The 12,113-nt window shown below is 38.3% G+C and overlaps 1 protein-coding gene across 14 annotated transcripts in view; it reads left to right on the forward strand.

Annotated features, from left to right (window-relative positions):
- LOC106836995 (serine/threonine-protein phosphatase 2A regulatory subunit B'' subunit beta-like) overlaps positions 1-12,113 on the forward strand; it is a 94,747-nt gene that overhangs the window by 49,412 nt on the left and 33,222 nt on the right. For 3 of the 14 annotated variants that reach the window (XR_011501445.1, XM_070503920.1, XM_070503924.1), the window contains one exon: positions 10,873-11,510. The exons of 7 other annotated variants lie outside the window; for them this stretch is intronic. Coding sequence is in view for 3 of the 7 variants with exons in the window: in XM_070503924.1 (XP_070360025.1) it covers positions 10,873-10,929 (57 nt within the window). In the remaining 4 variants the exon portion in view is untranslated. 4 more of the 14 variants (XR_011501446.1, XM_070503921.1, XM_070503925.1 and 1 more) reach the window with 2 other exon arrangements.

Below are 12,113 nucleotides of genomic sequence, written 5' to 3' on the forward strand. Positions count from 1 at the left end.
TTCTTGTACAAGTCTTTTTTGTGGGCATGTTTTATTTCTCTTGGGGAAATATAGATGTGGTATTTCTGGGTCATTCTGGGTATGCTTAACTTTATAAGAAATTGCCAAGCAGTTTTCCAAAAGAAAGCTGGCACATTGTTAGGAACAGAGAGGGTCATGGTGCAATGATAAAACATTCTATTCGCCAAGCTAGAGCAATTTTAAACATGTATGGAGCTAATAAAATAGGCTCACTATTGATGAAGCAAAAATCTACAGAACTACAGAGAAAAAATGATGAATCCGCCGTTATCGTGAGTGATTCAACACACCTCTCTCAGCACTGATTGACCAAACAGACACAATTCAGCAACGATATAAAGAAGATCTCAACAAAAGCATTAACCAACTTGACCGAATGGACATTCAATAATCAGAGAACACATATTTTCCTTGAGCACGTATGGAGGAGTTACAAATGATCACACACTAGGCCATGAAGAAAACTTCAACAAACTGCATAGACTCAAGAAAGTTAGAAATTAAAAGCGAAAAATAAATTTAAAATCCCTGTGTAGTAACTTCTGGGTTTAAGATGAAACTTATGATGGAAAATGTAAATGTCTAAAACCAAAAGATAATGAAGAAGCAAATCAAGACTAGTGGGATTAGGTGCTTTGAAAGGAATTTTGAAAGAAATTTTAAATGCTTATATTAGAAAAGAAGAAAATCTTAAAATTAATATGTGTCCCTCTTAAGAAATTAGAAAAATAATAACTGAGTAAAGTCAAAGAAAATAGAAAGATAGTAAAAGAAAGTACACAAACCAGTGAAATAGAAAGTAAAGATACAATAAGAAAATCGACAAAGTTAAAACTTCATTCTTTGAAAAAATTAAAATAGATAAAACTCTAGCAAGATTGATCAAAAAAAGAAGACACAAACAGTATCATGAATGAGAATACACAAAGGGGACTATATGCGTTACTTATTCCTTTGTAGCAGATTACCCCAAAATGTGCAGCATAAAACAACCACCATTTTATTTGCTCTTGATTCAGTGGGTCAGGAATTTGGGCAGACCTCAGTGGAACAAGTCATCTGTGTTTCATGTCTGTGTTCTCAGCTGGGTTGGCTCAAAGGGCCAGGCACTGGCTGGGATGGGTATTGATCCCCTTTCTAATTCTCTCTTCTCATTCTCCCACTAGAGTGAGAGAATCCACGGCCGTCTCGCTCATCTTTGTGGACCCAGTTGCTGACTATCAAGTGGGGCCATTCTCTCCCTTTGGTTAGGCTTTCCTTCCCCAGCAGATTCTCCATTTGGTCTCTCTTGGACTTCTTTGCCTGGTAGCTGGGTTCCTTCTTGGCATATGTGGAAAGCCTCATAAGACCTCGATTTGGAAGTTCCATATTGGCAGAGGAGAAAAACAAGAGCTGGAGGTAAAGGAACTTGCCCACCTTCTGAAGGAAAGTAGACTGTGAAGAGGGCACTGAGTCTGTGTGCTTGCCTGTGCCATCTTGCACTCTCTCTTATTCAGGATGATGTGTAGTTTTACATGAAGTTTAGATCTCAGGAGTAAATATATAGTGTAGTGTGCACTGATAGAGATTACATACAGGAACTTTGATGGAATTTAGCAGGGTGCTGGAATATATCTTTAAAGTGGTTTTACTGTACCAGAGGACATGATTTTTTTTGCGACTCTGATAAAGAAATATTTTGAATGATTTCTTCTTTTGAAAGACGGCGTGCTCATTACCATTGCCTTGTCACTCTTGCTAATTTTTGTTAGTGTTTCCTTCTAGTCGTTTCTCAAGTATTTCTTTTTGGCTAAATTATTTGTTTATCTATATAAAGCTAAGGGGGTTTGTTTTTCGGTGTGGATTTTTTAGCAGCTCTTCCTAATATGGGAAGGAATTTAATAGTGAATTTTTAAAGTAAAGGCCTAGTGCCCATAGGCACATTTTAATGTGTGAATTCTTTATTAAGTATGTCTTATAAATGTTGATGAGGCAGTGTGTTAAAATAGTCATTTATTTTTAACTAACCTAATTTTTGTTAGAAAAGGATTGCATCATTAAAAAAATTAAAATAAAAAAGCTTAAAATGAAAATAACAAAGTCTCCCTCCTCTTCCCAGTTTTCTCCTCTTCTCCCTAGGCCCTAACTCATTTCCCAGAAATCACCTCTGTTAATAGTTTTTAGTTTAGTTTTATATCATATTTCTTCAAGTTTTATCAAGTTTATACAGAATCTATTGATATTCCACTCTGAGGGACTAAGAATTTATCATGATTTAACTCCCCTTCCACCTCTGGATTATATTGTTTATATTTTTATTTTCTAGTCATTGCCTTATTTACTCTAAATAGCATATATAAATGTTTAATTCTTGATTTATCAAATTTACTATGGATTCAGTATCCACAATGAAAGGCAAGAACACTACCCTTCTACTCCTCTTCTCTCTAGTTACCTCCCTATTGTTCTCAGTTATGTTAATATTGTCTGAAAAATACTGTGTGATCTTAATTCATGTTTCCCCTTTTCCATTTTTCCATTCAAGCAGTAACATGCTGTGAATTTTATTGCCTCAGGAGAGGCACAGGGCAGGGAGGAGGGCAGAGTTAGCCAGTCAAATGTTTGCCTGTTTTACTTGTCCACACACCTGAGCTCAGCGAGGAGCACACGACGTTCAGGAGGACGCAGGGGCCCTGGAGGAGCAGGGGCAGGAGAGGCTCCCCCGTCGGAGGTCCGCGAGGGCCGGAGCGGTGCTGAGAAGCTACGTGGGAAACAAACACTGCTCCATGGTGGAGCCCTAGGAGGGGCAAACCTCAGAAAAGGTAGTGGTGTCAGCTATTTGGGGAAAGCAGGACCCTAGCACAGGGTTCCAACCTCAGCTGAGACTCCCATGCCGCGCGTGGAGCCCCAAAGGAGCAGAGATCTGCTGCGCTGCAAAGAGTCATTCATGGAGGCTCCCGGTTACCCGGGTGTGCAGATCACTGAAGCCTGGGGGGCGCCCTTCTCTCTGAATATTTGGCAACTGCATACCTTGGTGGGACCCCAGGAGGGCAGAGAAAGCCCAGGAATGTCTGTGGTTACATTTCCCATCAAGCAGGTCTTATGAGAGAGGTAGAGGGAGAAAGAGAATATTTCCCAGAGGTGGAAATTAAACTGAAATGTAGAAAATAAAGTGATATTTCTTATACACTTGAATTTGTTGGCTGAGATACCCTGCCACGTAATCTTTAAATTGCCAAGATTTATGAGATTTACTTGCTCTTCTGTAATATAATTATTAAATCTTCTGTGCTTTTGACATTGTTTGACACCCAAAAGTGAAAACCAATACACGGCATGTACAATATTAAGATTACATAAGTATTATTCACCGCAAACCAAACATTGCGATTGAACTAATTTAGAAGGAAACTGAAGGCTACGACATTAAAAGTTTGCTGCTTAAATTTTTCTTTTATTTTTTCTGGTTGTACTTAGTTGCCACCATTATGTACAATCTGATGTCTTGGTTTCCCATTTTTGGCCTGAAGAACTTCAAGTAATTGTTTTCTCGTGGGGAGACTGAATGGTAACTTTTTAATTTCCAGATGTCTTCATTTTATCCTGATGCTTAATTAACAATAAGGCTAAATTCAAAAAGTCTTTCCCTAGACCTTTGAAGACATTACTGCACTTTCTTCTATTTTCTTACTTTTGTCTACTTGCTCTAAAATAGATCGAGAGAGGTGAACTGAAGGCTCCATCTCTAGTGGGTTTCTATTTCTCCTTGCATCTCCTACAGTTGTTGCTTGATCGATATTGATGCTATGTTATTTGGTGCAGAGATTTTATACCTTCATTGCAAATTCCCCCTTTAATATTATAAAGTATCTTGTTTTAATGCTTTTTTGGGTCTAAATTCTGACATTACTACAAGTCTGGCTTTGGTTTTTCTCTCAGGCCCAAATACTCTCACGAGGAAGCATCTTGAGGGAACTCCACTGATGGTTGCTCCACAGCCAGCTCCTCCCTTTGAATCCGCTGATGCTGAGCCTAGAGCTTATCTGAGGCTTCCTAGAAAGAACCTGGCTTGGCTTTGGTGTCCTGAGATGCAATTTCTTCTCTTTTGATTTTTACAGGAAATTTCAACCCATTTGCTTTCTATTTTCCAGGTAGTCCTCAAAATTTCTGGCACACTGACGAGACTGTAATCGTTTTCTACAGATATAGTTCTGTGATTTTGAAAAGTGTCTGTGTTGGAATTTCAGTGGGAGATGAGAGAGTGGGGATTAATCATGTGTCACAGCGTACATCTTGACCTGGAATCTTTCCTGCAAGAGATTCTCAATTGTAAGCTCCACATTTATAGAAATAAAACATTGTTCAGTGCCCATCCACTTTCTTCTTCCCTCTCTTCCTCTTCAACATGTATTGCATGTGCACACAAAATCATTTCATTTAACACGTGAATACTTTTCCTTAAGATTCACTAAAACTCTCAGTGCTTGAGTTCTCTTTCCTTCCCATGCTGAAAATGTAAAATACTGGAGAGATCTGTCTGAACAACGTATCTCTAGTGAGCATTCAGAAATTTCACATGGTTTCCTTTGCTGTGCAGAAGCTTTTTAGTCTGATGTAGTCCCACTTGTTCATTTTTTCTTTAGTTTCCCTTGCCCGGACAGACGTGTGACTTGAAAATATGCTGCTAGGACCGACGTCAAAGATCGTACTGCCTATGTTTTCTTCCAGGAGTTTCATGGTTTCAGGTCTTACATTCAAGCCTTTAATCCATTTTGAGTTGATTTTTGCGCATGGTGTAAGGGAATGATCTTTCATTCTTTTGCATGTGGCTGTCCAGTTTTCCCAACACCATTTATTGAAGAGACTCTCTTTTCTCCATGGTATGCTCTTGGCTCCCTTGTCGAATATTAGCTGTCCATAAATGTGTGGGCTTATTTCTGGGCTCTCGATTCTGTTCCCTTGATGTGTGTGTCTGTTTTTGTGCCAGTACCATGCTGTTTTGGTTACTGTAGCTTTGTAGTATATTTTGAAATCAGGAAGTGTGATACCTCCAGCTTTGTTCTTTTTTCTCAGGTGTTCTTTGGCTATTCAGGGTCTTTTGTTGTTCCATGTAAATTTTAGGATTCTTTGTTCTATTTCTTTGAAAAATTTTGTTGGAACTTTGATAGGGATTGCATTGAATCTACAGATTGCTTTAAGGAGTATGGACATTTTAATGATGTTGATTCTTCAAGTCCAAGAGCATGGAATATCTTTCCATTTCTATGTGTCTTCTTTGGGTTCTTTCATCAATGTTTTATAGTTTTCGGTGTACAGATCTTTCACCTCTTTGGTTAAGTTTATTCCTAGGTATTTTATTCTTTTGATTGCAATTGTAAGTGGGATTGCATTCTTAATTTCTCTTTCTTCTGCTTCATTGTTAGTATGTACAAACGCAACTAATTTTTGTACATTGATTTTGTTTCCTGCGACTTGACTGTATTCCTTTATTGAGAAGATATTTGCAAACCATATACCAGATAAGGGGCTGGTATCCAAAATATACAAAGAACTCATACAGCTCAACAAGAAAACCAACAATCCAATTAAAAAATGGGCAAAAGATCTGAACAGAGATTTCTCTAAAGAAGATACACAGATGGCAAACAGGCATATGAAAATGTTCTCAACATCATTAGTTATCAGGGACATGCAAATCAAAATTACAATGAGGTATCACCTCCCTCTGGTCAGAATGGCTATAATTAACAAGACAGGAAACAACAAATGTTGGAGAGTATGTGGAGAGAAGGGAACCCTTGTACACTGCTGGTGGGAGTGCAAACTGGTGCAGCCACTATGGAAAGCAGTATGGAGTATCCTCAGAAAATTAAGAATAGATCTACCATATGATCCAGCTATTCTGCTGCAGGGCATTTATCCAAAGAACTTGAAAATACAAAAGCATAAAGATGCATGCACCCCTATGTTCATTGCAGCATTATACACAATAGCCAAGACTTGGGAGCAACCTAGGTGCCCATCAAGGGATGAATGGATAAACAAGATGTGGTATTTATACACAATGGAATACTACTCAGCCATAAGAAATGATGAAACATGGCCATTTCTGACAACATGGATGGTCCTTGAGGGTATTCTGCTGAGTGAAATTAGTCAGAGCGAGAAAGTCAAATACCGTATGACCTCACTCATAAGTAGAAGATAAAAGCAATGACAAACAAACACATAGCAATGGAGATTGGATTGGTGGTTGCCATAGGGAAAGGAGGGGAGGGCAAAAGGGGTGATTAGGCTGACATGTGAGGGGATGGACTATAATTAATTTTGGGGTGGTGAACAGGATGTAATCTACACAGAATTCGAAATATATTATGATGTACATCCAAAAGCTATATAATGTTATAATCCGATGTTACTGCAATTAAAATATAAATAAATAAATAAATTTCAGAGTGTATATATATATATATATATTTTTTTTTTTTTTAGGCAGATTAGCCCTGAGACAATCCCCCTCTTTTTGCTGAGGAAGACTGGCCCTAAGCTAACATTCATGCCCATCTTCCTCTACTTTATATGTGGGATGCCTGCCACAGCATGGCTTGCCAAGTGGTGCCTTGTCTGGACCCGGGATCCGAACAGGTGAACCCTGGGCCGCTGAAGTGGAGGGTGCAAACTTAACCACTGTGCCACTGGGTATATTTTAAGAGACATTGCTGTTATGTAGCCATTAGAGAGTGGCATAATTCTGAGGGGAATCACAGCAATTTGTGGTCAGAATACAGAGCAGTATACAGAATACATTATAGTAATAAAAAATATATCAATAAGTTCAAAGTTTTGAATAAATTGCTTGCATGTAACTTTATTCTTATACTTTCTACACATCACCAGGTTCAAGGCATTTTACAGCTAGTGGGTGATAATATTTGCAATAAGTCAGTTTTGTCTTTATATGATAAATACACAAGCAGAGAGTTATATGTTCAATTTAACTATAAAGACATGTGATGTTACTATCTGCCTGATCTTAAATCCTCCTTTTGGAAGATAAATATTTTTTTATTTAATAGAAACATTAGTTCATCTACTTTGTTAGCCCCATCAGCATCTGTATTATCACTTTTCCTTTTGGAAATCGAATGGCTTGAGCCCTTCTCTAAAGGAACCACTTAGCATTGTGCAGACTCACCATGTGGTGCACCTGAAAGCCCAAAACCCATCATCATACAGACTTGTATTGGGCATGTCCAAAAATTTAGACAGACAGCTATCTTGTAGGTAGCAACAGGAAATAAAAGAGCTGCAAGACAGTCATAGTAAAAGGATGCTGGAAACGTTCTAGATCTTGATCTGGGTGATGGTTACACAGGTATATACATATGTAAAAATTCATCAAGATATATATTTAAGATTTGTGCATTTTACTATATGTCTGTTATTCCACAATAAAAAACAATTTGTGAATATAAATGAGAACCAATTTATATAAGCCTCTAAACTTTGCCCAATTATTGAATATAGCAACAGAAATTTTCAGAGGAGTACTAAGTATTAGAAATTTCCCTAAACGGTATGAAACTATTTTATGGTAGTTATTTTAGTTTCCTGCAATAAATTTAAAACATTCTAAAATTTTCAACTTAAGTTAAAACTGTACCATCAACCGCACAACAGTACAATGGATGGATAATCATGGGTATGATCACATTTTGGAACACTGTGCAGCAATGACAAGTAAGGAAGCACAGCGGCACTCATAAACATGGATAAACCTCACAAGTGCAAGGTTGGGTGAAAGAAACAAGTCACAAAGAAGCTATCAAAGGTAGTCAAAAGGAGCTATATCGTTATGCATGCTTACACAGGTGGCAAACCTAAAGAGATGCCAGAGAATGATGAAAAAAGCCAGTCGTTACCCCTCAAGGGAGGGAGGAGGATGCTGATATAGGAAAGAACCACAGATGGCGCTAAGGTACTGGCATCGTTCTGCTATGTTTCTTCACCTGGGGGGTGGTTACACACGGGTTTACTTTAGGATTGCTCTTTAAGTATAAAAGAGCCATACTAACAAGTAAAAATCCAATAATCAGCTATTTCATGGTCCAGAAAGCCCAGGGGTTTACCCTTTGGGAAACTGAAAGTAGTTGCAGGTAGCCGGCATTATGTGTAGAGTTGCCAGATTTAGCAAATAAAAATAAGAAATTACTGCAAATAAAAACACTGGATGCTCAGTTACATGTGAACTCTGATAAACAATGAATAATCTTTTAGATAAGCATACCCCATGTAATATCTGGTCCCATGCAATATCTGGGACATACACGTACTGAAAAATAATGCGCTGTTTATCTGAAATTCACACATTACTGAGCATCCTGTATTTTATCTGGCAACCGTAAATATGTGGCAAGCTGCACAGGCAGAAGCAGTTCTCGGTGGCCCGGTGAGGGGAGTACCCAAAGGAGGGCCAAGGAAAGGGAAGAGAAAGAAGAAGAAAAGTCTTAAATTAGCCTGACCCTAAGCTATTTGAACAATAGAGTAAGTGAATTAGCTGAGTTCAACCATTATTGCAATAGTTCAGGAGTAATGAATTCACACAATGTATCAAATAATTTCTATCAACAAAAAGCAGTATCAGCAAATGTTTAAAAGAGCCATCAGTGTTTCTCCTAAAAATTGTGTCTCTCTCACTACATCAGCCTCTCTTCTGATCACTTGGGATGAAAATATTGTGAAAGATAGCCTTGAGGATGCTCATTCTGTGACTAAGTTTTCTTAATCTGTAGACAGTGATTAGGAGTCAGGTTGCAATGTAGGTTGTTTCATCTTGTTTTTATTCTACAAATATTATCTGACCACCTATCATGTTCCAGGAACCCGTCTTAGACCCAAAGGACAGATAATGAGTGACACAAACATAGTCCCTTCCTGTGGAGCTCAGAGTCTAGGCCCTAGTGGACTATAAAATAGATAGATAGATAGATAGATAGATAGAAAGATAGATAGATAGATAGATAGACAGACAGATAATTACATGCCCTTGGGAAAACATTATCTAGCAATAGTGGATATTTGCTCTTTGCTGCCCAGCATCCCTCTTTCTTTTGGGAAACCATCCAGACTCCATTTTATGTTAATTTGTTTGCCTGGAATTGATCCACAAGCCCGTTGCCACGATTGATGATGTTTGATTCAAAGATTGGTATACAATCCAATTAGAACTGATGAACCCTTGAGAGCCAGTAAGTAGAGGCTTCTGGAAAAGGGAAGCATTCCCCCCTGCCTTTGGTAATGGATAGGGGAGCTATCCAGATGATCAGGGCCATCAGGTACACACCCCTAGAGGACACCATTCACATACGCAAAAGATGAAGTCATGACCCAGGAAAAGCATCCTGGTGACATTGCAGAGCCGTGATTCAAGATGAACTGAAACTCCCCCCAGATTTTTCAGTTACATTAAGCCAACAAATCCACCCACTTCTTAGAGCAGGTTGAGTTTCCGTTTTCCGTCATTTGCAGCATAGAGTCCTAACTGATGCAATAAAAGTCTAAGAGGAAAGAAAAGGTTTCTTGCCTGTTCCCAACCTCCAGTTTCATGCCCCGGAGGTAATCACTGTGATGCTGCGTTCAGACATTTGGGTGCACACGTATGTATAACGCATGCCTTTCATGCAAATCGAATTGTATTGTATACATGGTTCCACCACTTGCTCATTCTAAACTTATGTTGTATTGTGGAGATCTTCATTTGTTGATACAGACTATTCGGCAATTGGATGTATCATCATCAATTTGATCTGTCTTCCACTGGTGAAAATTTATTTTCTCTTCAATTTTTTACTATGATAAACAATACCTTTATACATATATCTGTGTGCATTCATGCAATTATATCCAAAGGGAAAAAACCCTAGAAATGGAATTGGTCTTTCAAAGGGAATGTAAAAAATGTTGCCTTCCAGAATGATTATACCAATACAGTCTTCTCAAAAACACATGAGAATGTTTCTTCTCCACCATTAGTAACACTGTGTTTTGCCAAATATAAGAAATTTTGCCAATATGATAGTGAAAAGCAGTATTGTTTTCTCAATTTGCATTTGTTTGATGAGTGTATACACACACATAGACACACATGGAGAGAGATTCATATATATTTAGGCTATATATTTTATAAATTCATTAGCTATTTTTCTATAAATTCCCCATTCATATCCTCCACAGATTTTTCTCTTGGGTCATTTATCTTGTCCTTATTGATTTGTCTTTACATATCAGGAAAATAGACCCTTTTCTCATACATGTTCCTTTTTTTTTTAAGTATGCTTTTCCTTTTTTTTTGGTGAGCAAGAGTGGCCCTAAGCTAACACCTGTTACCAATTTTCCTGTATTTTTTTTCTCCCCAAAGCCCCAGTACGTAATTGTATATCCTAGTTCCAAGTCATTCTAGTTCTTCTATGTGGGATGCTACCGCAGCATGGCCTGGTGGGCAGTGTGTAGGTCCACACCCAGGATCCGAACCAGCAAACCCCAGCCTGCCAAAGATGAGCACATGAACTTAACCTCTCGGCCACAGGGCCCACACCCATACATGTTCTGAATATATTTTTCCAAGTTTGTTGTTCACCCTTCAGCATTGCTTTGTTTCTTTATCATTTTTTTAAGTATAACATTTCAAGTGTACAGAAAGCAGGAGAGAATTATATAATAGCACCTATATGTCCACCATCCAGTTTTAAAATGTTACCGTGATTTTGCAATATTTGCTTCACCTTTGTTTTTTAAAGAATAAAATGTTACAGGTACAGCTGAAGCTTCTCTTCCACTCTCACTGATGCCGTTCTTCTCCACGTCTCCCCACAGGTGACCACCACCTCGAAGGTGACGTGCATCATTTGTGGAGACCCTTTGTACACCTGAAAACCCCCTCACATGCACCAAAGGTTTAAATATTTTCCTGTGTCTTTTAGAAGAAAAAAAGACAGCAATAATGAATTGTCTGTGGACAGTTGTTCTCAAGTAAGCCTTCCCGGGATCTGCAAGCATCTTTCCAAGAGAGACCAGGTTCACATCGTTGCAACAGTGAGGCTCGCAAAGTTCCCGTGAGAAGCTGTTCACAAACTGTGCCACCTTCTGACTGATGTTGCTAATAAAGAACAGAGAAGAATCTGCCCGTCAAACTTGCCTCAAGGGAGGTCGTTGAGTTGCGATTGGATATATTATATATTATACAATAATTTATTTTGACCCTAGGAGAGGTTCATTTGAAAAAGGCCATAATACCTCTTTCTGCCCACTTTGGAGCAGATTTTAGCTGGGGTCAAAGCTCTAACGTCTGCCTCTATGAAAGGTTGCAGGCAGAGGGCCTGGGGCGTTCCTATCTGCTCGGGCACATGAAAAATGAAGACATTTCCTGAGGAGGCTGATGGAACCAATGTGCTCATGTCTGAACGTTTTTGCAGAAAGAATTAAAGGACGGTAAAAGAAACTTCTGAATACTCTCTAGTCTTTGGATATTCTGAAACTTCTACCTCATTGCTTATTTTTAAAAGAACCCAAATTGGGCTTGGCCTAAACAAGGGAGTCACCTGTGATTTTGACAACACCTTAAACAATACACTCCCATGGTTTTATACTTTTTCACAGATCTGTTTCTTTAAAAAATGTATATATATAATTTTTTAAAATTATAAAGTTTCTATAAATTGCACCAGACTGTGCATATCATTCTGCAATTCAGCATGGTTATTCACTATGACTTCAAAATTTATCCATGTGGATGCATATAGATTGAGATTATTCCTTTTAACTACCGAATAGTAGTCCCTTTTATGAATATATTTTTCTATTTTAAAATTAATAAACATTTAGATTATTCCTTTTTCCTTTAGTAAAAACAATGCTGCATTGACATATCTCCTTGTGCACGTGTCCAAGGATTTCCCTAGTGTGTCTGTCTACAAGGGAGGCTGTTGGTTTGTGAGTCCTGCACCCTCCTTACTGGCTATTGTAAAGTGTTCTTCAGCGTGGTTGTCTCCTAGAGTTCATACTTTTCCCTAGTAGTAAGTGAGGATTCCTCTTACCCACATCCTTTCTGTCTCTTG

Source organism: Equus asinus, unplaced genomic scaffold (assembly GCF_041296235.1).
Source record: "Equus asinus isolate D_3611 breed Donkey unplaced genomic scaffold, EquAss-T2T_v2 contig_89, whole genome shotgun sequence".
NCBI lineage: Eukaryota > Metazoa > Chordata > Mammalia > Perissodactyla > Equidae > Equus > Equus asinus.